This window comes from Miscanthus floridulus, chromosome 3 (assembly GCF_019320115.1).
Source record: "Miscanthus floridulus cultivar M001 chromosome 3, ASM1932011v1, whole genome shotgun sequence".
In the NCBI taxonomy this organism is placed as follows: domain Eukaryota; kingdom Viridiplantae; phylum Streptophyta; class Magnoliopsida; order Poales; family Poaceae; genus Miscanthus; species Miscanthus floridulus.
In genome coordinates this window covers 123,875,345-123,895,757 of record NC_089582.1, presented here as the reverse complement: position 1 = coordinate 123,895,757, position 20,413 = coordinate 123,875,345, and the positions used below count along the sequence as shown (strand labels likewise).

General features: G+C 44.6%; 4 protein-coding genes and 1 long non-coding RNA gene across 7 annotated transcripts; 4 read left to right on the top strand and 1 right to left on the bottom strand.

Moving 5' to 3' along the window:
* Positions 1-373: 373 nt before the first annotated feature.
* Positions 374-3,087, top strand: LOC136542315 (rop guanine nucleotide exchange factor 3-like). Of its 2 annotated transcripts, XM_066534689.1 has the most exons (7): positions 374-1,267; positions 1,348-1,464; positions 1,587-1,741; positions 1,837-1,911; positions 1,989-2,264; positions 2,336-2,671; positions 2,918-3,087. In XM_066534689.1, the coding sequence occupies exons 1-7, from the start codon at positions 1,003-1,005 to the stop codon at positions 3,083-3,085; spliced, it is 1,392 nt and encodes a 463-aa protein (XP_066390786.1). In that variant the 5' UTR covers positions 374-1,002; the 3' UTR covers positions 3,086-3,087. The 2 variants fall into 2 exon arrangements, with proteins under 2 accessions (XP_066390786.1, XP_066390785.1); XM_066534688.1 differs by lacking the exon at positions 2,918-3,087 and having other exon boundaries at positions 993-1,267; positions 2,336-2,901.
* A 549-nt stretch (positions 3,088-3,636) lies between these two features.
* On the bottom strand, positions 3,637-9,872 carry LOC136542318 (uncharacterized). Of its 2 annotated transcripts, none has more exons than XM_066534693.1 (12): positions 9,339-9,872; positions 8,919-9,249; positions 8,329-8,439; positions 7,948-8,066; positions 7,134-7,180; positions 6,958-7,058; positions 6,804-6,888; positions 6,070-6,178; positions 5,456-5,612; positions 4,486-4,557; positions 3,932-4,045; positions 3,637-3,839 (listed from the first exon to the last, which is right to left on the bottom strand). In XM_066534693.1, the coding sequence occupies exons 3-12, from the start codon at positions 8,386-8,388 to the stop codon at positions 3,747-3,749; spliced, it is 957 nt and encodes a 318-aa protein (XP_066390790.1). In that variant the 5' UTR covers positions 8,389-8,439; positions 8,919-9,249; positions 9,339-9,872; the 3' UTR covers positions 3,637-3,746. The 2 variants fall into 2 exon arrangements, with proteins under 2 accessions (XP_066390790.1, XP_066390791.1); XM_066534694.1 differs by having other exon boundaries at positions 9,387-9,496.
* On the top strand, positions 9,434-11,171 carry LOC136542314 (uncharacterized). Its single transcript, XM_066534687.1, has 3 exons — positions 9,434-10,435; positions 10,523-10,705; positions 10,822-11,171. The coding sequence occupies exons 1-3, from the start codon at positions 9,434-9,436 to the stop codon at positions 11,128-11,130; spliced, it is 1,494 nt and encodes a 497-aa protein (XP_066390784.1). The 3' UTR covers positions 11,131-11,171.
* Positions 11,172-15,515: 4,344 nt separating this feature from the next.
* Positions 15,516-20,349, top strand: LOC136546768 (uncharacterized). Its single transcript, XR_010781426.1, has 3 exons — positions 15,516-15,618; positions 15,923-16,055; positions 20,163-20,349. It is a non-coding gene; the product is annotated as an uncharacterized lncRNA (long non-coding RNA).
* LOC136547621 (uncharacterized) lies at positions 16,498-17,211 on the top strand (the record flags this gene model as incomplete). Its single annotated transcript, XM_066539574.1, has 1 exon — positions 16,498-17,211. A coding segment is annotated over exon 1 (714 nt), but the record flags the coding sequence as incomplete, so codon positions are not given.
* Positions 20,350-20,413: the final 64 nt, after the last annotated feature.

Sequence of the window (20,413 nt, the reverse complement as noted above, 5' to 3'; positions counted from 1 at the left end):
CAACCCACGCTCCACAAACCCTCTCATCATTTTTTGCGAAAACCTCCTCGGATTTTTCTCAAATCAACCTACAGGCAAACTTTGATTATATCTTTTGGCCCGCGCGCATGGGCGCGCCCGAAGAACTAGTACTACTAATATAGAAGATGGAAACATGATACGCTATCTTTTGATTGCATGATTAGTAGCTAGTGAAATGCAGAGAAGGAAAAATATTGAAGGGTAGGCATGCTGATTAGACAGTGTCACGGCCTTCATGAGCTGGAAACGAGGAAATTAAGAGTGGGGGGGGGGGGGGGGGGGGGGGGGGGGTGAAGACTAAATGATCACCTACCTACAAAATCTGTTAAGTGCCCAAGCAGGAGCGAATGAATGCATGCACCTCCCTCCAACCGTACATCGGTCCACCATGCCACCATGGGATGAAATTCCATGCAATTTTAACTAGTAGACATTTCGAAAGGAAAAAAGATACTGTATCTGACTGGATTTTATTTTATTTTTATTCTGCTAACTGTATTTTATTTTACCTGAGACGCAGAGAGAATGTGTGGTGTGCATATCCTTGTGTCGACCAACGGCCAGAGCACATATCAGCGAGTCATGTAAAGTTGCAACTGAAATTTCGGTGGGAATGTAATAAAGTCAGTGCTAATTTTACCACCAAGCCTTACCATTTTCGTGTACCTTCCTCACTGTTGACGACATCAGCCATGAACTTGCACGACCACACTCCAACCACCAACGCAATCAAAATGTCCTTATTGTGGGGGCAAATGGCTCACATGCCATATACTTAACATCCTTGAAACGCCCTGTGTCTATGCAAGCCACCAGGCAGGCATTATTGTTGCACCGTGGAGTTCACTCACCCAAATCACCAAGAGGACAACATACAAGCCCTTCTGTTCTTGGCCCTTTTCATCACCATTCTCGTCCTGTTCATCTCTCCTCCAGGTCATCTGAACCAGGCCTGGACGAGCAGCAAGATCAAGAGCAGCAATGAGCGATGGTTCAGGGTTCCCGGGCTTCCACAGCCACAGCTACGACCGGGACCATGCGCGCCCGTTGTTCCGTGTTGCCTCCTTCTCCGACAGTGGAGACGAGCAGGAGAATCATGTGTCGTCACCACAGGTGCGCAGCCATAGCACGAGCCGTACAGCGTCTTCAAAGGCAGTAGCACCGTCACGCCTCTCGCCGTCGGTGAGCAGGCCGAGCATGAAGAAAATGCAGCAAGTTATTGATGAGAAGTCAATGGAGGAGGAAGGTAACGGATGGCAGACCTGTTTAGTTGATGTTCCTTGTGGTGTTTTCTGGTTCTTGATGATGGCTTCTCTTCTCTTTCAGAGATGGAGCTGATGAAGGAGAAGTACGCGAAGTTGCTGCTTGGGGAGGACATGTCAGGGAGCGGCAAAGGTGTCTGCACTGCTGTGGCCATATCCAATTCCATCACCAACCTATATGGTATCTAACCATGGAAATTCCTCATGCATTCATCCTTTAAACTCACTTTGATATAATGCAGGCTTCTCTTCTTGTTCTTTTTTTTTTTTTTGAAACAAATTCTCTTCTTGTTCTAACTGCAGCAACAGTGTTCGGGACCTGCCACAGGTTGGAGCCACTGTCCCCTGAGAAGAGATCAGTGTGGAACAGGGAGATGGATTGCCTCCTCTCCATTTGTGAATACATTGTCGAATTCTCACCCACTGTCCAGACCATGCCTGATGGAAGCACGCATGATGTAATGCCATCAGATCATCACTCATCTCAAATCTTGATGTGTTTCATCGATCCTCATGGCATCATGATTGAGATTCAATTTTTTGATTTCAACAGGTGATGGCAACCTCACCAAGATCAGACATCCTGATGAACCTTCCTGCGCTTGAAAAGCTAGAAACCATGCTCCTCGTGAGTCTTGATTCACATAACCCTCTCCAAACAATCCATTCTGGTACCGTAATGTATGACTGAATTTCTTTCTGTAGGGTATATTGGACAGCTTTCACAAGCCAGAGTTCTGGTATGCAGACCAGAGAAACCAATCCTTCAATGAAAGCAAGAAATCATTCCAGCGAAGTGAGGACAAATGGTGGTTACCTGAGCCATGTGTCCCAGACTCTGGGCTATCTGATCGCATGCACCGTGAACTGCAGCAGAAGAGAGACCAAGCAAGCCAGATCCACAAGATGGCCATGGAAATCAACAGCAGTATCCTCTCTGAAATGCAGGTTCCGTTATCATACTTAGAGACACTTCCAAAGGTATGTCAGTTGCTTAATCTGATCCTCCCAGCCAAAGACTTCCTTTTGATACATGTTATGTTACCCCACAGAGTGGGAGGGCGGGTGTAGGCGATGCCATCTACCGGTATATGTCTTCAGGGGATCAGTTCTCTCCAGAGCATCTCCTCAACTTCCTCAATTTGAGCTCAGAACATGAGTCACTTGAGATTGCAGACCGTGTTGAAGCCGCTATGTACGTGTGGCGAAGAAAAGCAAGCACAACACATGTGGTGTCCAAATGGGAGAATGTTACCGAGCTGAATGCTGATGGAGACAAGAATCTGATCCTTGCCAGTAGGGCCAGAAGCTTACTCCTGTGCTTGAAGCAGAGGTTCCCAGGCCTGTCGCAGACTACCCTGGATACAAGCAAGATTCAGTACAACAAGGTAATGGTTAATATAAAAGAAACAGGAAAATTTCAAGTTATTCCATGTTTATCTGCATTTCCCCTGTTACCAGAAAACTTGTTCACCATGAAATATATAAGCATACTAGTTGATGCTTACGCAAAAAGAATTAAATGTACTAACTGTTTTGATAATCACATTAGATCAGAACCAAAATAGACAGATTTTGCGTTCAAGAACGGTGATGCAATATAAGTAACATTCTTGCATCTTACCTTCTCACAGGACAATGGACAAGCAATACTGGAGAGCTACTCAAGGGTGCTGGAAAGTTTGGCTCATAATATAGTGTCATGGATAGATGATATTCTCATTGCCGATGAAAATGCGAGAAAAGGGCACAAAACCAGGATGCAGAAGCAGGTGTTCAGCCAGATTTCACCCCAACGCTGAACATAGCAAACACATACAAATACATACATTATGTTGCATAGAATTATTTGTGGTTTGCCTCATTAACTTTTTCTGGAGTGGTGTGTGCTTGCCCATTTGTTTGAGATAGGGCTGTGTGGTAGATATAATGATGTATGATAGCTTGATTACATGTAGATAATAATGGAAATGGATGAGAGAAAGGGTTGCGACCAGAAACTTGCAGTTTGATTCTGTTGCTATTAAATGGAACATATTCTCCATAATCTACACAATAAGCATTTTACTTCCTTTAACTTTGGAATGATTCTGGTATGGACACGGAACACTGGTCTACGTCTTTTGCTGTGAGCAACAAAATTAGATAATGTGCAGCTCCACCAAAGAAAACATGTACTGCATCTTCCAATTACGAAAATAGTATATTTCAAGAATCAGTTGATGTGTTCCTAGCCCTTCCGATGTTCCTCGTGATTTGTGCAGCTTGTCTTCTCAAATTCCATATGTCCCAACATAAATCAAAATTCAAATCCCCATTCCATCATCTCTCAGAAAAGAAACCCCCCCCCCCCCCCCCCTTCTCCCATCTTCTAGGAATGGCACCCTTGTCTTCTTTGGAAAGTTGCATTGCCATTTATCAACAAATCAATCTCTGAATAATTCCTGGTGACACAGGGAAATTTTACATCCCCAAAACAAAGCAATTTGAATAACATGGTAGGTATAATGCACTGTTATCTGCTGCAACTGGCTGCCTGAAAGGATTGACCTGGATCTGGAAAAGATATGATAGATCATGATGATGTATTTGATTTTCTCAATGCCTACAATTGGAAAGAAACGAGAATGACAAAGTATAACACATACTGGGATTTTAAGGGGTTGACCAGTTATGGAGCTTATGCAGCAGGATGCTAAATGTGCAGCTTCTTCACAGAAGTCCGTAAAGATTGCAGGAATCCCAGTCCGACGTATTATTTCCTTAAAGTCAAATGAAATACGAATGATAATGAGCACCAAAAAGTAAAGCTGATTGCAGGCTAAGGCAAAATAATAGATGATATGATCTGGTACGATGCAGCAGCATAATGAATTCTCAATATAATGTCAATGTAACAATATGTTCTGCATGCATGCCTCAGAAATTGTGCTTCAATAAAATATGAGTAATATGGTTGACGGAAATTGCTGGGTTACAGAATACAGATGCAAAAGATTTCAATCCATTGTGCAAATTTATGTTCTGCATGCATGCCTCAGAATCAAATTGACTAGTTAAATAATATTAGTAAAGTAGGAACAAACAGTGTCATATGTCGTCTCACAGGCACTAACATTTTCACCGCAACAGGAAGTTGTTGTAGGAAAACATGAGGTTGTTAATGTAAGCGAGTATATACATGTCTAATAGAGATACTCACAATAGTTGGCATCCAACTAGGGTATGCAGCCACACCAGCATTTGGGGCAAAAATAAGATGAGGAATTGAGTCCTACCAAGAGGAAAAGTATTAGCAGGTAGTATTTCCGCATTAAGAGGAAAATATTTCAAAGAGTAGCTGCCAACTGAAATTATCTGGTGAGTGAATCATTTTTTATCAGTTTCAAACAAGAGACATCCTCATGTCACAAATGGGAGAACACGCTCCAGATCCGTTGGCAAGAATAGCAGTTAGGTCTATGCAGTGGCAGAGCATGGCCTTGAACAGGGGGAGGGGGCGGGGGCTAATTCCTGTTGCTTCTGACATAGCTACCTAGGGACTGCTGGTTTCTTTACTCATGCATGGACTAGCTAGCTTTGATGTGTGACATTTAAAAAACTTTCTACTTCAATAATGGTCATGTCATGTGACGTATGTTTCTACTTCAATAGTGGCTGTCCGCCTGCAGAAGTAGCAGATGTGAGTGTGACAACGCCAGGCAAAGGGGGGCTGAAGCCCAGCTTCGCCTCCACTATGCTCTGCCACTGGGTCTATGGTTCAGCGCACAAGCCAGCTGTAGCTCTGGTAGGACCAGCAAGCAGCGGCGGCAGGCTCATGGGTGAGTGGTGCTCTTTTCTTTTCTTACTTTAGTTTGTAAATTAGAAGAAAATCAGAAATAGACCTGCTAGGAAATGAGTTCTACACATTCCAGTGATTATTGGAGAGTTGAACAATGAACATACAAGATACAACAAAAGAAAAAGACTGCAAATAACTTAGTACTTCTAGAATTAACTGGATCTAAAACTATGCACAGCACCAGTCAATACAGAACTGTGTGCGATGCATGTGAAAGCTTGTCAGTATTATCATTGTTTCTAAACTTTACAATCAATGGCATGCTTGGGTCTATAATATGGTGGGGTAACTTCACATCATTTCAGAAAATAGGAGTAGTTGTAGAGAGAACCTTCATTATATCACTGCATCTCTCATGATAGAAACCTTTCCACAGTTTGAGTGTCACTGCAGTGCAGCTCAAGTCTTTGGAACCAATAGAAGATTTACAACAGCAGCTCTCATCAGAACAACATGCATATCTGGAAATGTTTGCAACCTCACCATCCCTGTGAACAGGTACCATACCAGTTACAGAACCAGGGAAAAGAACATAAACTCAAACCAATATATCACTGAGGAGCATATAGTAGCTAATTTAAAATGTAGATCTTGTTGAATAAAGCACACAACAAACAAATAAGAAGATGAGATAAAGAACATTTTGTGGGAATGTGAGTGTGTGGTTTGTAAGGGTTCTTCCCCTTTTTCTTCTTAATATAATGATACACAGCTCTCCTGCGTGTTTGGTAAAAAAACACTACTCAGCTTATCAAGATACAAATTACTTTAAAAAAATATTTTAATTCAAAGATATAAAATGGGAAAGGTATTGTCATCAAATTGTAAGGCAAATACCAAACTAAGAATGTCAGACAAATAAAAGGAAACACCAAATTGCACACTAAGCTTCTCCTATATCATAGGAGTATAGGACCAAAACAAAAACCGGCTTGTGTTGCTTACCTAGACTGGGGAACTTCTGGTCCCACAAGCTCAATGTGAATCTGGACACCTGGAAATAATGCACGTAGTTCCCCAAACGCTACAAGCTGAAGTAGCTCCTTCTCAGGCCCTTTTAGACATTTAAGTTGCAAGTGGAAATGAAGATAGCAAAAATCAGTAGATGCTATCATAATCAACTAGCTTCAAATCAAAGTAATCAGAAAAGGATATTTCACTGGATAAATTTGACTATCTCCTGTGATGGTTTACAGTAAAACTGGTCAACGGTGCCATGACTAACACATGATTTGTTGTTAAGTGCATACAGATCACCCTTGTGCCTAATAAGCAATAAAAATACAAGCTTCACCACTTGCTAATCAATTGTGGCCACAACAGAGGCTTGTTTCTCCAGTGGAATTCAGCAGGGACGAAGAAGTTTGACTTTTCGAATGGTTGTCTAAAAAAATGCAGAAAATGATGTGTACAACTGTAATTGCACTTCAAAACTGTGGAAGAACAGTAAGCATCCATAACCAGTCCTACCATAGAGCAAAAATCCTATAAGTTCCTGACAAATAGGCTACATCTGGATTTGCATTTTCCTTTTTTGTTAGATATCACCTATTTTCCTCCAGGTCAGTTTGAGAGTATTTTTCCTACCATTAATAGCAATACACAAGAAAAAGGAGAAGAGTCATCCACTGATGCTGAAAAACACGAGTTCCCCGACATAAAAGATGAAATGGTGTTACCTAAATAGTGAATGCACAGGGTGTCCTGGCCACCATCTCTTGGAGTTTGCCGAGAGAGTTGAATGCAATGATATAGACTAAGTGGCTGCAAAATTGAACCTCAGGCAACTATAGAGTTAAAAGCTATGTCCATAACATGTTGCAATGTACATACCCAATGAAGTAAAACAGCAACAGGTGAATGCAGGGGAAGGGATCTCCACTCATAATAGTCTTCCCAGCTTGCCAGGACTGAAGGCACAGGATTTCTAGGCTCTGATATTTACAAAAACGGGATAATGCAATGAGATAAACATACTGCGAGTCACCACAGCAAAGCTAGAGATGCACCTGTACAAGGGCAGAGGGAGCTTTGCAAGTTCCATTCAGCTTCTATGCTGTATAATAGCAGAAAGAGCAAAAGGAATTACAAGATTTGCTGAGACTAAAATAAGAGATAAACTAAAACCATGCCATAGTTTGTTTCATGAACAATCAGACAGTGAGACTTTTTTCTCTCAAACAGACAGTGAGATCTTAACATACAACAACAACAACAACAACAAAGCCTTTAAGTCCCAAACAAGTTGGGATAGGCTAGAGTTGAAACCCAGCAGAAGCAATCAAGGTTCAGGCACGTGAATAGCTGTTTTCCAAGCACTCCTATCTAAGGCTAAGTCTTTGGGTATATTCCATCCTTTCAAGTCTCCTTATATTGCCTCTACCCAAGTCAACTCTGGTCTTCCTCTGCCTCTCTTCATGTTACTATCCTGGCTTAGGATTCCACTACACAGTGAGATCTTAACATAAACGAGAAAAAAATTATATGCAAATCCTATGAAGTGAAGAAGAGAGCAAACATGTAGCCATGAATCAAGATTATTCAGATCGATTCATACAGAGCCAAAACTAGCAAAATGATTAAAAAAATTGAGGTAGAAAACAAGAATATGCCTATGTTTCTGGTGCCAAAGCAAAATGCACCATGTTTCTAGTTCAAATTTGATGACATAAAAGGAGACAAGCTGTGAGTGTGGAATTGAAATTAAGATATCTACAGAGGACTTTCAATCAAAATAAGGAGGAAAACCTCCACAACAGCATTGCAAATCGTTGCTTTTATACTGAAAACAAGGAAGTGATAGGATTTCAACAAAAAGAAAACCTTAAGTCCTTCACAGGAGCAACATCTCGGCCACATATACATTCTGATTTCCAGAGTCCTTTCTGGTGAAGTTTGATTGATTGCAAAAATAAGCACCTTGCACTTGATAATTCATGGTTCTAAAAAAAGGAAGAACTTGTGAGAGAACTAGAGAATAATTAAGCATAAATGCACAAGTCTTTTATCTGTATCAAAATTGATATAATAATTAACTTATATACAATAAAAATAGAAAAAAATTAGACAGTTCATGTGGGTAAAGTGTAGTTTTGGACGCAAGGCACTGAAATTTATAGTAGGTTCCACCATGTCATTTCCAGGGAGATAATAGCAACCCAGGAAATCTTAGCTGGAAGGAAAACAATGGGTACAGAGAAGTACCAGAGCAGGAGGTTCCAAGAAGGTGAAAGGAAACTGGCTCAGCACATCGATGCGCCTCATTTGTTCTGCAAACCTTTTACATTCTTCTTTATGAACCCTCCAATGTATAACCTGAATGGTTTTGAATAGTATATACCAATAAGAAAAACCAATGTAAAAAAAAACTAATAACAATATAGCACGAGTGCTTGGCAAATAACACAGTTCAATTATCTCCCTTAAGCACCAAACTTTTCTGGAACCAGTCAGTGGAGTCCTCACACGGACTTTCATGTGGGGTTGTAAAAGAGGATTAGAACTTCATTAGCAATTTAGTAGTTATCCTGATTAATTAATTTATGCGACAATTAACACTTTTATTGTTGTTGTTGACAATTGCAGTATCATTTTTATGAAGGCAAAAAAAAGATGATGAATAAATTCATGCTCAGTATTTCTTATACAATTTGTCAGACCGTATCTTGATACGTTTTTGAAGAAATGACATATTTCAGTTTATGTTGTAAGTATCCAGAGTAACTATAAGTCATATGAATTACCTACAGACCCTTTGTAGAAAAATTAGAAATGCAAAGTGAACAAAACCCCACTTTCAGAAACTTGATGGCAGCGCGCCAGATCCAAGCAGCGGAGGGGCGTCAGATGGTGGAGCCGGTGGTGCGTCGCCGCGGGTTTTGCCGTGAGGAGCTCGCCGCGCTCGCCATCCTCGCCGTCAGGGCCTCCTCTACGCTCTCCTCCCGGGGCGCGGCCGCCGGGCCCAGTAGGCGGAGGCGCGGCGCCGTAACGCCCCTCGTCTTTATGCCGCGGCTAGAGGAGGATGAGCAGAAGAGACCGAGAGACAAGAAAACTAACGTGGCGGTGAATCGTAGTCGATCTCTACCATTTAAAGGCAATATAGACAATTTCACAGGCCAGTCCCACCTATAACAGCGAAAAACAAACAAAAATGACGTGTAAGACCATAAATAAATAAATAAATAAATAAAGCAGTGGCACCTATCTAGGATCACCTTAATGCCATGTAAAAGCCTAAAAAACCAATGCCCGTCACCGCTCACCACGTGAGCATCGAGGGTACCGCCGCCGCCACCCGATCTGCTCGGAGATGGCCGCGCGGGGTGCGTGCGGCGAGTGCCGCAAATGGCAGTTGGATCGCGATTGCTGCCGCGTGGGGCTTCTCCGTCGCAGCACCCGGCGGCTCCGGCGCCGTGCCGACGACGCCGACCACATCAGCGCCCTCCCCGACGACCTCCTGCTCCAGATCCTCGCAGGCCTCGGCTGCGCCCGCGCCGCAGCCAACACGAGCCTCCTCTCTCGCCGGTGGCGCGGTCTCTGGACCCGCTCCCCTCAGCTCATCTTCCACGAGATCACGCCTGAACAGCTCCACGCAGCGCTCGGCCAGATCGCCCGCCCAGCGGGTTCTCTCCGCATCTCTATCCCCGTCCACCACATGCTCACACCGGATCGCATTTCCTCGTTGCTCGGCGCCGCGGCGCCGCTTGCGCCGGCAGAGCTTTCTGTCGACATCCATGCGGACGGCTGCAGCGACGCGGATGCCGTAGACCTGCCTTGCTTCGACCGCACAGCTTCGTTAAGTCTGCATTTTGATCCACGTTTGAGGCTGCCACCGGCTGGAGATTTAACAGCGCTTGAGAGCCTCTCCTTCGGTTCCTGCCACATGGCCCTGGGTGACCTGCTGCCCCGTTGCCCCTGCCTACGCAAGCTTCGTCTTTCCAGTTGGCAGTACGACTCTATCAAGTCCACTCGACGTCACTCTAGGAGCTATATGTCTCTGCCCCCGCACACCTTCGGCCTTCGGCGGGTCGACATCGTGGCCCTTGTACTTAAGAAATTGACATTTAGCTCCATTCAGGGTATCAGCGATGAGTTCAGCTTATCGTTGTCAGCACCACTGGTGGATGATCACTCATGGTATTTCGGATCTTGGTCCACGTTTGGAGGGATATGGCGCGTGTGGAGCCTGCAATTAAAGACGCTGGGGCACTTTGTGCAGACACAACAGACCGACAGCAGGGAAGATACTTGTTTGCAGCCACAGCACCGCGCTCACGGCAACACCCTCTTGCTGCGCATAGGGGCAGAGCAAGTGCGTCTCTTCCTGTTTAATTCCTTTCTGTCCTGACTATAGTTGATTTTATATCATATTTGAAGGCTCGCTTCCAAATTGCCACAGAATTTTTCGGATGGTATGGCCGTGACCTTTGAGCAAGAGATTTCCCAAAGTCAGGTGAGAAACCTCTCTGTTTTAGAACTGAAAATTGTACCAAGAGGGCATGTTTATGGAGCAATGGTGCTGGATCTACTTCGATTCTGTACCTCTGTGCAAAAACTTAAGGTGGAATTAAATCGATATCAGGTAGTTACTCACATTCTTTATTGATTTATTAAATTTGTACTGGTTGCTTGCTTCACATTGCAACTTAGTGTCAAAAATCAATAATGCATTGAACTTGATTTTCTTTTTCTAAGCAGAGAAAAGCATGCCATGTAAATTGGCATTGTGATCAGCCCAACAACTGGAAAGATCAAATTATATCACTGACTGTTCTTAAAGAAGTAAAAATCGATGGCTTCAATGGAGAAGATCACGAAGTTGGCTTATTGAAAGTATTATTGAGATGTGCTGCACTGCTTCAAAGCGTGACTTTGAACTTGTCTAGAAATGTCTCACGAAGACGAAGTTGCAGTGCATACATGGAACTCCCTAGCCTTTTAAAGGCACACCCTTCAGTAAAATTCAATATTTATAGCTGGTGTGGTGATCAGGTCTTGTTTGGATGATTAGAATGCTCCTAAAGGTAAGTAGGTATGCTTAATCTTGTTGAACCTATAATGCGTGCTTTTATCATAGTTGATGCTTAAAAGTTGCTGAATTAGACTGTTATTAGTTCTACGAGGGTTGTTTGTACTGATTGCACACAGCATGGTGATAGTTGTATTGCATGATATCTTGTGGTGGTCTAGCATAATGGGGTCGATCATGCTTGTGTCGGTTCCTTCTCTATATCAAAAGCAGCTTCATTTTTCTGTTTCAAAGATGAGCACCTTCCTAATTGTGCCATCTACTTATGGAGTAATCAGTTTAGCTCATCCTTTTTCCTGCTCAGGAAGGTAGGCGTTACTGAAAATATTTCTAGGGACAGTCTCTGTTGCCGTGAGCTCCTACTCTTCTTATTGTCTGGATATTGAACAGTTCTCACTGCTTACATTTATGCAATATAAAGGGACTAGGGCAACTGCCATTATTTTTCTGAATAGAAGATTTACAGCAAGACATTAAACTACATGGCCTAAATAAGACAAGAATTTACATACATATATCTGGAACAACCTCACTTTCTGCCTTTCTGGTCTATTAACTTGACCTCCATGACATCTCAACATAATGCAACCTAAATAATCTGTCCTTTGTGAGTAGAATGGCATATGTAGCTCTCACCAACTTTACATTGTCAACAGTTTAGTCAATATAAGGGTCATCTATATTGTGCTGTATGAAAACCTCTCCCCCTCTGTGATTTGTAATCAGTCAGCATGTTCTAGAATGTGCATGCTTTGCTTTGCTCTAGAATCGACATTTCTTTATTATGGTAGAGTGTTCTTCCACCTGCCTTTTTATGCAAGGGTTTCTTTGTGGATCAGAAGACAATCTGTATGACGAAGCCATGTTTGCATTTAGTACATTGCTGCAATAGAGCTATGCTATTATATTAGATTAACCTTATATGCTTAGTAAGGGAAGTAGGGCGTTTGGCTCGCGTCCACAGCGCGCCGCAAGTGTGGCATGCCGGCCAAACACCCATGCCGCAACTTGCCGAAGGTTTGGCAGCCGCCACAGCCTCCAGTTCATTTTTGATGCCTCAGCTTGCCAAATGTGTGTCGGACGATTTGTCCGCCGCACTCGCGGCGTGGCTGCAGCTGTGGTGACGTGCATGTGTGGCGGGAGCCAAACACGCCCCTAGTTATGCAGATTACGTGAGACTCTACTGCTGTAGTTGCCATCCTGGTTCTTGAGGTGCTGTGGCATCCTGTGGCGTCTAGGGTACGCCTCAGCACCTAGGTGACAACTCACAAACCAAATTGAATATAGTTCAATATATGTTTTCAATGACTTTGTTGAATGAATCTTCTTTTTTGAGGCATTGTTTAATACACCTTATTTTACCTTTATTTGCTCAGTTGATTTAGGGCCAGTTGCAATCCAACTATGATATTTTTTTAGTAAAGCAAAGTTGTGACCCTGATTTTGCTTTGTTTGGTTGCGACTTGTGAAGCTTAGTCAAGTTCTGCAAACTACTTTCGCACCGGTGTAATCCTATTTCGTGCAGTTGGTTTGTGGTCTACAGTATCTCGTAGCTACTTCTGTACTTGGTATTTACGGTTCTCAGATGGTTCATCATGGAATTAAGTTGGCCTCAGTTGTATGTCATCGTTTGAGCTTGAGCTATTCTTGGATCGTACTCCATCCCAAAAAGAATGATACTATAGTTTTGTTCTAAATCAAACTATCTTAGATTTGACTAAGTGTATACAAAAGAATATCAATATTTAAGTAACTAATTAAGTGTTATTAGATTCATCACGATGGTGTACCTATGTGGTGTCATAAATGTTAAAAGTATTTTATATAAACATACTATTAGTCAAACCTAAAATAATCTGGCTTAGGACAAATAAGTAGAGCATCATTCTATTTGGGAACGGAGGTAGTACTATTTAACGGTTCATTTATATATCAAGAAGGAGAAACCAAGCTTTTCAGCTTTTGAGAGGAACTCGTTTCTAATTAATTAACGAATATAAGTTTCTTTGGGTGCGTTCTTGGAGTATGATGCTATCTGTATTTGGTAATCGGTATCATTGGCTGAAAAGTTAGGTACTTTCCAAAAGGTGTTGTTTATGTTCCTTATTTGTGCTTTGGAGAGAGGCAGTGGCTCTTGTATCTTTGGAGATGATGGGTGCCTTTGCTGGCAAAGCTCATGCACACGAGAAAGTTACAGGTAGTAACTATAGTAGGGGTGTCATTTGTCAATATGAATTCGCTGCTGGACTGCAGGAGGGCTGGAGCATGATGCACCGATGCCCCCCACACGCAACTTTTGGTTGGCTGGTTCTGTCGTTGATGCCATACCATTTTGTAGCCGTCGCATGAATATGATTTTGTAGCCGTCGCGCATGAATATGGCGAATCGTTGATGGGCACACTCGGCTGAATTGTTGAGCAGCCGGTTTGTTTGTCCGGACTCATCGGCTGACGCTCACTACAGAAAACCGGGACTTTGCCCAGTGCTCAAATCTTTGCCGAGTGCCAAATATCAGGCACTCGGCAAAGGCCACCTTTGCCGAGTACCGCACTCGACGAAACTTGGCACTCGGCAAATAGGGCTTTGCCGAGTGTCTGGCACTCGGCAAAATAAGGCACTCGGCAAAGCCAAACTTTGCCCAGTGCCAGACACTCGGCAAAGTTGGGCACTCGGCAAAGAGGCGCCTGGGGATAACGGTACCCAACGCTGTCCTCTTTGACGAGTGCCTTCTGTTTGGCACTCGGCAAAATATTGGCTTTGCCGAGTGCCTAGGGTTAGCACTCGGCAAAATATTCACTTTGCCGAGTGCCAAACCTTGGCACTCGGCAAAATTTTTTTTTTGTTTTTTGCCACCAACTTTTTTTCTTAGATTTGTATTTGTACCATGAACAACATGTTCAAATTTGGCACAATTTCATTGCTGTTTGCTATATTTCTTCACTTTATTTCGTTTTCTTGCAATTTTCTGGAAAATGTAGGTTTGAACTGCAGGTGCATCGAATAATAGTTTTGATCCATTCCAAAAATGTTATTCTTGTTTGTTAGTGTCATTTTATGCTAAATCTAGGAACTGTCTCCAAATTTCGATCAACGTGCTCACGGGGCAACATCGCAAACTTGCGTGCAAGTGATTATTTAATTCTATAAAATTCAAACGAATCCCGAAAATCATGAAACTTGGCGAGATGTCGTGATATCACATGCATATGCAGTGGTAAAAATTTGAAAATGTTTGGAGGACGTCACCACGTATGGTGTTCACAAACCAGGACATCATCACATGATATCATGTGATGATGTCCTGGTTTATGAACACCATACGTGATGACGTCATGTGATGATGTCCTGGTTTGTGAACACCATACGTGATGACGTCCTCCAAATGTTTTCAAATTTTTACCACCGCATATGCATGTGATATCACGACATCTCGTCAAGTTTCATGATTTTCGGGATTCGTTTGAATTTTATAGAATTAAATAACCACTCGCACGCAAGTTCGCGACGTTGTCCCGTGAGCACGTTGATCGAAATTTGGAGACAGTTCCTAGATTTAGCATAAAGTGACACTAACAAACAAGAATAACATTTTTGGAATGGATCAAAACTATTATTCGATGCACCTGCAGTTCAAACCTACATTTTCCGGAAAATTGCAAGAAAACGAAATAAAGTGAAGAAATATAGCAAACAGTAATGAAATTGTGCCAAATTTAAACATGTTGTTCATGGTACAAATACAAATCTAAGAAAAAAAGTTGGTGGCAAAAAACAAAAACAATATTTTACCGAGTGCCAAGGCTTGACACTCGGCAAAGTGAATATTTTGCCGAGTGCTAGCCCTAGGCACTCGGCAAAGCCAGGACAGGATTTTTTTTTAATTTTTTATTTCGCCGAGTGCCAGATCGGGGGCACTCGGCAAAATACTTTCTTTGCCGAGTGCCCCGGATCTGGCACTTGGCAAAGAGGTTTGAAATATAAAAAAACGGACACACGCACACACACCACGCACACACCACACACGCGCACACACGCGCGTGCGCCTGTCCCGCCGCCGTGCCGTAGCCGCTGCGCCGCCACCGCCGGAGCCGCCGCGCCGCCGCCGCTGGCTCCCCGCGCGCCCGGCTCCCGGCCCGCGCGCCCACGAACCTTGGCCCCGCGCCCGCCGCGCCCGCGCGCCCGCAGTAGGAAGGAGGAGGAGATAGGAGGAAGAGGAGGAAGGAAAGGAGGAAGGAGAAGGGGAGGAGGAAGAAGAAGAAAAAGAGAAGGGAGGAGGAGGAGAGGAAGGAGAAGGGAGGAGAAGGAGGCAGGGGAGAAGAGAGGAGGAGGGGAGGAGAGAAGGAGAAGGGGAGAAGAGGAGAAGAGAGGAGAAGAAAGGTGCCGCCTCGGTTCGTTGACCCTCACGCCATAGCAGTCGTCCCCGTTGTCGTCGCCGGCCCTCGGTCTTCGCATTCTCGCTGGCAAGGTATGCCCTAATGTTAGTATTAGTTAGTAAGTAGTAGTGTTAGTAGTAGTAGTTAATTAGTAGTGTTAATATTAGTTAGTAAGTCGTAGTGACAGTAGTAGTTGTAGTTATTGTTCATAGTTTTAGTGTTAGTAGTAGTTATTGTTGTATGTATGTGGTTGATGGCCTTCGTGCCTATGTTTGGTATACATGTGATTGTTGGCCTTCGTGCTAATGTTTTCTGCAAGTTTTGGGAACCTCTCCGTGCAGGGGAGGTGTTGCCGAAATTTTCAATGGAGTCTAACCATTTGCCTTTTCTTTGCAGGACGAGGACCGTTGGGAGGCACTCGGTGACCCCGATCGTCTTCGTCGGTGTTGCGGTTCTGCCTGCACCGCGTCGCCTCGCCACTGCAGCGACTCGCCACCGCCCCACTAGCCTGACCTCACCGACACCCTAGGTATAACCCATCTTCCATACTTGTATCTCGTGTAACCCCAGTTAGGCGTCTCCCGTCCGAAAGAGATACGGTCGTTGGTATGTATATCTTTGCATACCAAATTCTGTACCTGTTTCGGATTGTCCATGTTTTTTGGACAGCCCGTGGATGCGGAGATGGGTTGGTTTCCGTGGCCCGCTCCTGTCCGAGACAGAGTTTCGGCACCACCTCCTCGTTGTTCTCCTGATACACAATCTCCCTGCCAGGACGTGTATCGGGAGAACAGCGGGGAGGTGCTGCCGAAATTCTGTCTTGGATAGGAGCGGACCATGGAAGCCAACCTCATCTACGCATCCTCGGGTGGGATTAGGACCTATCCTTCACCTATTAGATGTATAGTAGGAACGCCTTGTGGATTTACCTACAGTTTTTATTACTCGCTTACATATGCATGTGCCAGAGGATGGATAACCGTGAGTGGATGTATACGGGCCACGCAAGTATGACCCTAGAATGGATGACCAAGACCAATGCTTTCCTGGAGCATGCATTTGGCGAGGCTGCTAAAGGGTCAGCCCGGATGCCGTGTCCGTGCAGCAGATGTGGCAACAAGAAAAGAAAAATTAAGAGGCTCATGGGGGAAGATCTTATCAAGTATGGATTCATGGCAAACTATACCCGCTGGATCCATCATGGTGAAGCCGATCATATTAGAGAGGAGGTGGTGAGACAGCGTCTCGAGGATTATGATGGAGATGGCGGGGTAGCAGACTGGATGGATGACATTCAGCAGGCACGGTTTGGTGAAGGATTGGAGGAGAAGCTAGAGGAAAGCGCAAAGGTGTTCTATGATATGCTGTCTTCAGCGCAGAAGCCCTTGCACGAAAAGACAACGGTATCGCAGTTGGATGCAATTGGACGCATCATGGGGTTGAAGTCGCAGTTTAGCATGAGTCGGGACAACTTCGATGGTATGTTGGCAGTTTTTGGATCCCTACTTCCGGAGGATCACATCCTGTCGAAGAACTTGTACGAGTCACAGAAACTTCTTTGTGCACTTAAGATGCCGTATGAGCAGATCCATGCTTGTCCGAATGGATGCGTCCTTTTTAGGAAAGATCACGAGGGAGCAACGCACTGTCCAAAGTGCAAATCCTCTAGGTACCTGGAGGTCGACACTAGTGATGGCAAGAAGGAACAGCTGAGTATCCCTACGAAGGTCCTACGGTACATGACAGAGGAGTCCGCGAAACAGATGACATGGCATAAAAATGACAAAAGGTACAATCTAGACAAGATGGTACACCCATCGGATGGTGATGCCTGGACCCATTTCGATGGCATACATCATGTTAAAGCTGAGGAGGCTCGTAATGTACGTGTAGCGTTGGCAATAGATGGGTTCAACCTGTATGGATTGTCCATGGCCCCATACACTTGTTGGCCTATGTTCGTGATACCCCTAAATCTCCCCCAGTGTCATCTTTCAACCCAAGAACGTATTTTTGTCGCTGATAATTCCTGGACATCCGGGGAATAATATGGGTATGTTCATGGAGCCTGTGTTCGATGATTTGATCGATGCTTGGGAAAAGGGGTACTGACATACGACCGAGCTACAAAGAGAAACTTCACAATGCATGTGTGGTACCACTACTCCCTGCATGACTTCCTGGCGTATGGCCTATTCTGCGGGTGGTGTGTTCACGGGAAGTTCCCATGCCCAATATGCAAGGCAGGTGTGAGGTTCACTTGGCTGAAGAGTGGTGGCAAGTTTTCTTCGTTCAACCAACATCGTCAGTTCCTCCCCCTTGACCATCCATTCAGACGAGACATCAAGAACTTCATGAAAGGTGTTGAAGTCACAGATCCTGCACCTCAGATGATGACCGCTGCCGAGATCCACGCTGAGATAGAGGCTCTCAAAGTTGATAAAGAGAAAGGTCGTTTTGATGGATATGGTCAGTACCACATGTGGACTCATAAATCGGGCTTGACTAGGCTTCCCTATTTCAACGATCTTCTTCTTCCACACAACATTGATTTAATGCACATAGAGAAGAATATCGCTGAGGCGCTTTGGGGAACACTCATGGACACAGAAAAGTCAAAGGACAATGTTAAGGCAAGAGTGGACCTGGCAGCACTGTGCGATAGACCAAAGCAAGTGATGAAGACTCCCGCGCCTGGGAAGAAATGGAAAAGGACTTCGGTCGATTTCGTTTTGAAGAAGGACCAAAGGAGGGAAGTATGTCAGTGGGTTCAGTCGTTAATGTTCCCTGATGGGTATGCAGCGAATTTGAGGAGGGGAGTGAACGTGTCCACTTGCCGAGTGTTAGGGATGAAGAGTCATGACTTCCACATATGGATTGAGCGGCTCCTTCTAGCGATGACCAGAGGTTTCGTCCCCGAGCATGTGTGGCGCGTCCTGGCAGAGTTGAGCTATTTCTTCCGCCAGCTTTGTGCCAAGGAGCTATCTCGGGCCGAGATTGATGACTTAGAGAAAGTGGCACCTGTGTTGCTCTATAAGATGGAGAAGATCTTCCCACCCGGCTTCTTCCTCTCAATGCAGCATCTGATTTTGCACCTACCTCACAAGGCACGAATGGGGGGGCTCGTGCAAGCCCATTGGTGCTATCCAATCGAGAGATGTCTAAATGTTCTTCGGAAAAAGTGTAGAAATAAAGCCAGAATTGAGGCATCCATGGCAGAGGCATTCATTCTTGAGGAGGTGTCAAACTTCACAACATCATACTATAAGGATAGCCTTCCTAGCGTGCACAATCCAATCCCTTGTTACAACACCGACGAGAGGTCATCAAATCTCAGCCTTTTCAAAGGTCAACTTGGCAGGGCAAGCGCTTCGAGCACCAAGACCTTGCGGAATGATGAGTGGCGCACTATCATGTTGTATGTGTTGTTGAACCTTGATGAAGTGAACCCTTATGTGTAGTAAGTTCTCAATGAGCTTGTTACATACGCCGCCACTATCGTCTATCTATCCAACCCCCTTGTCTCTTGCTTTTTTAGGGAATTTCTGAATACATACTGGACAGGAAATAGGGATCCTTCCCCTCAAGAACAAGATAGTCTTCTCAAAGATGGTGTGCCCGATTTCATTTCATGGTTCAAAAAGAAGGTACCATCCAATTTACATCGTTCCATCTGTGACATCCCACTTTGCTCCTACGAGCGAGTAATGATCTATCCGCCCTCACCTTACAGGCACGCACGGATGTGGAAATGGATGAAGAGTTGAAATAGGTTGTCAAAGGCTTCCCCTATAGGGTCAAGTCATTCACCGTATATGATGTGAATGGCTATCGCTTCCACACAAGAAGCCACGAGCTCAGTCGGCCCAATCGAAAAACCACAAATACTGGAGTTTGTACGCCCGGCATCGATGACCGCGACTACTACGGCATAGTCGAAGAAATATACAAGCTCAACTTTGAGCTTCGCGGAGGTCATAAGCCAGTCGTATTCAAATGCTATTGGTTCGATCCCAATGTCACGAGAAGAGCCCCTGAGATTGGACAAGTTGAAATTCGACAAGATTCCCTCTATCAAGGAGACGATGTCTATATTGTGGCTCAATAGGCCACGCAAGTTTATTATCTTCCATGGGCGTGCCAAAAAGATCCCACTCTTGAGGGTTGGTACCTTGCGCAGTTGGTATCACCACATGGCAAAGTGCCTGTCCCAAACGATGAGGATTACAACTTTGACCCAAACACATATACAGGGGAGTTCTATCAACCCGAGGGGCTAGATGGCACGTTTGACATAGACATGTTTTCGCTGATGGGCATGGAAGTAGATAATGACATTGATGAGGACGATGGAGATGAGGACGATGGAGAAGAGGTGCAAAATGCCAAAGACTTAGCACTGCTTGAGCGATTACGGTTTGGCGTTGCCATTGATGACAACGATGGAGATGAGGCGGAAATGTTAGACAATATTGATAGTGATGACGACACTTATGATCCGGCCGCTACCGATCCTAAAGATTATTTCTAATTCATGTAATACTATATTATTATTATTTTCTAGTTATGTTTCGTTCATTTTGCATCTCTATATTTGTCTATATTGTGCTAACTGGTTTACTCTTTGTATTTGCAGGCACTCGACAAAATGCCGGGCGGAAGGCGGACCCGGACCTGCAACTCGCTCTACGCGAGGACGACTCAGGAGGCGGAGGCGGAGGCGAGGAGCTGTCCGGCCCGCCGCCCCCGTGGCTGTCCGAGGAGGGCGGTGCAGTCGTCTGTCGTCCCCCGGCCCGAGGAGGACCGGACGACGACCACTGACGACGAGGACCAGCAGCTGGCCCCCCAGACAGGAGGGGGTGACACTTCCTCTAGGGGGGTGGCGGG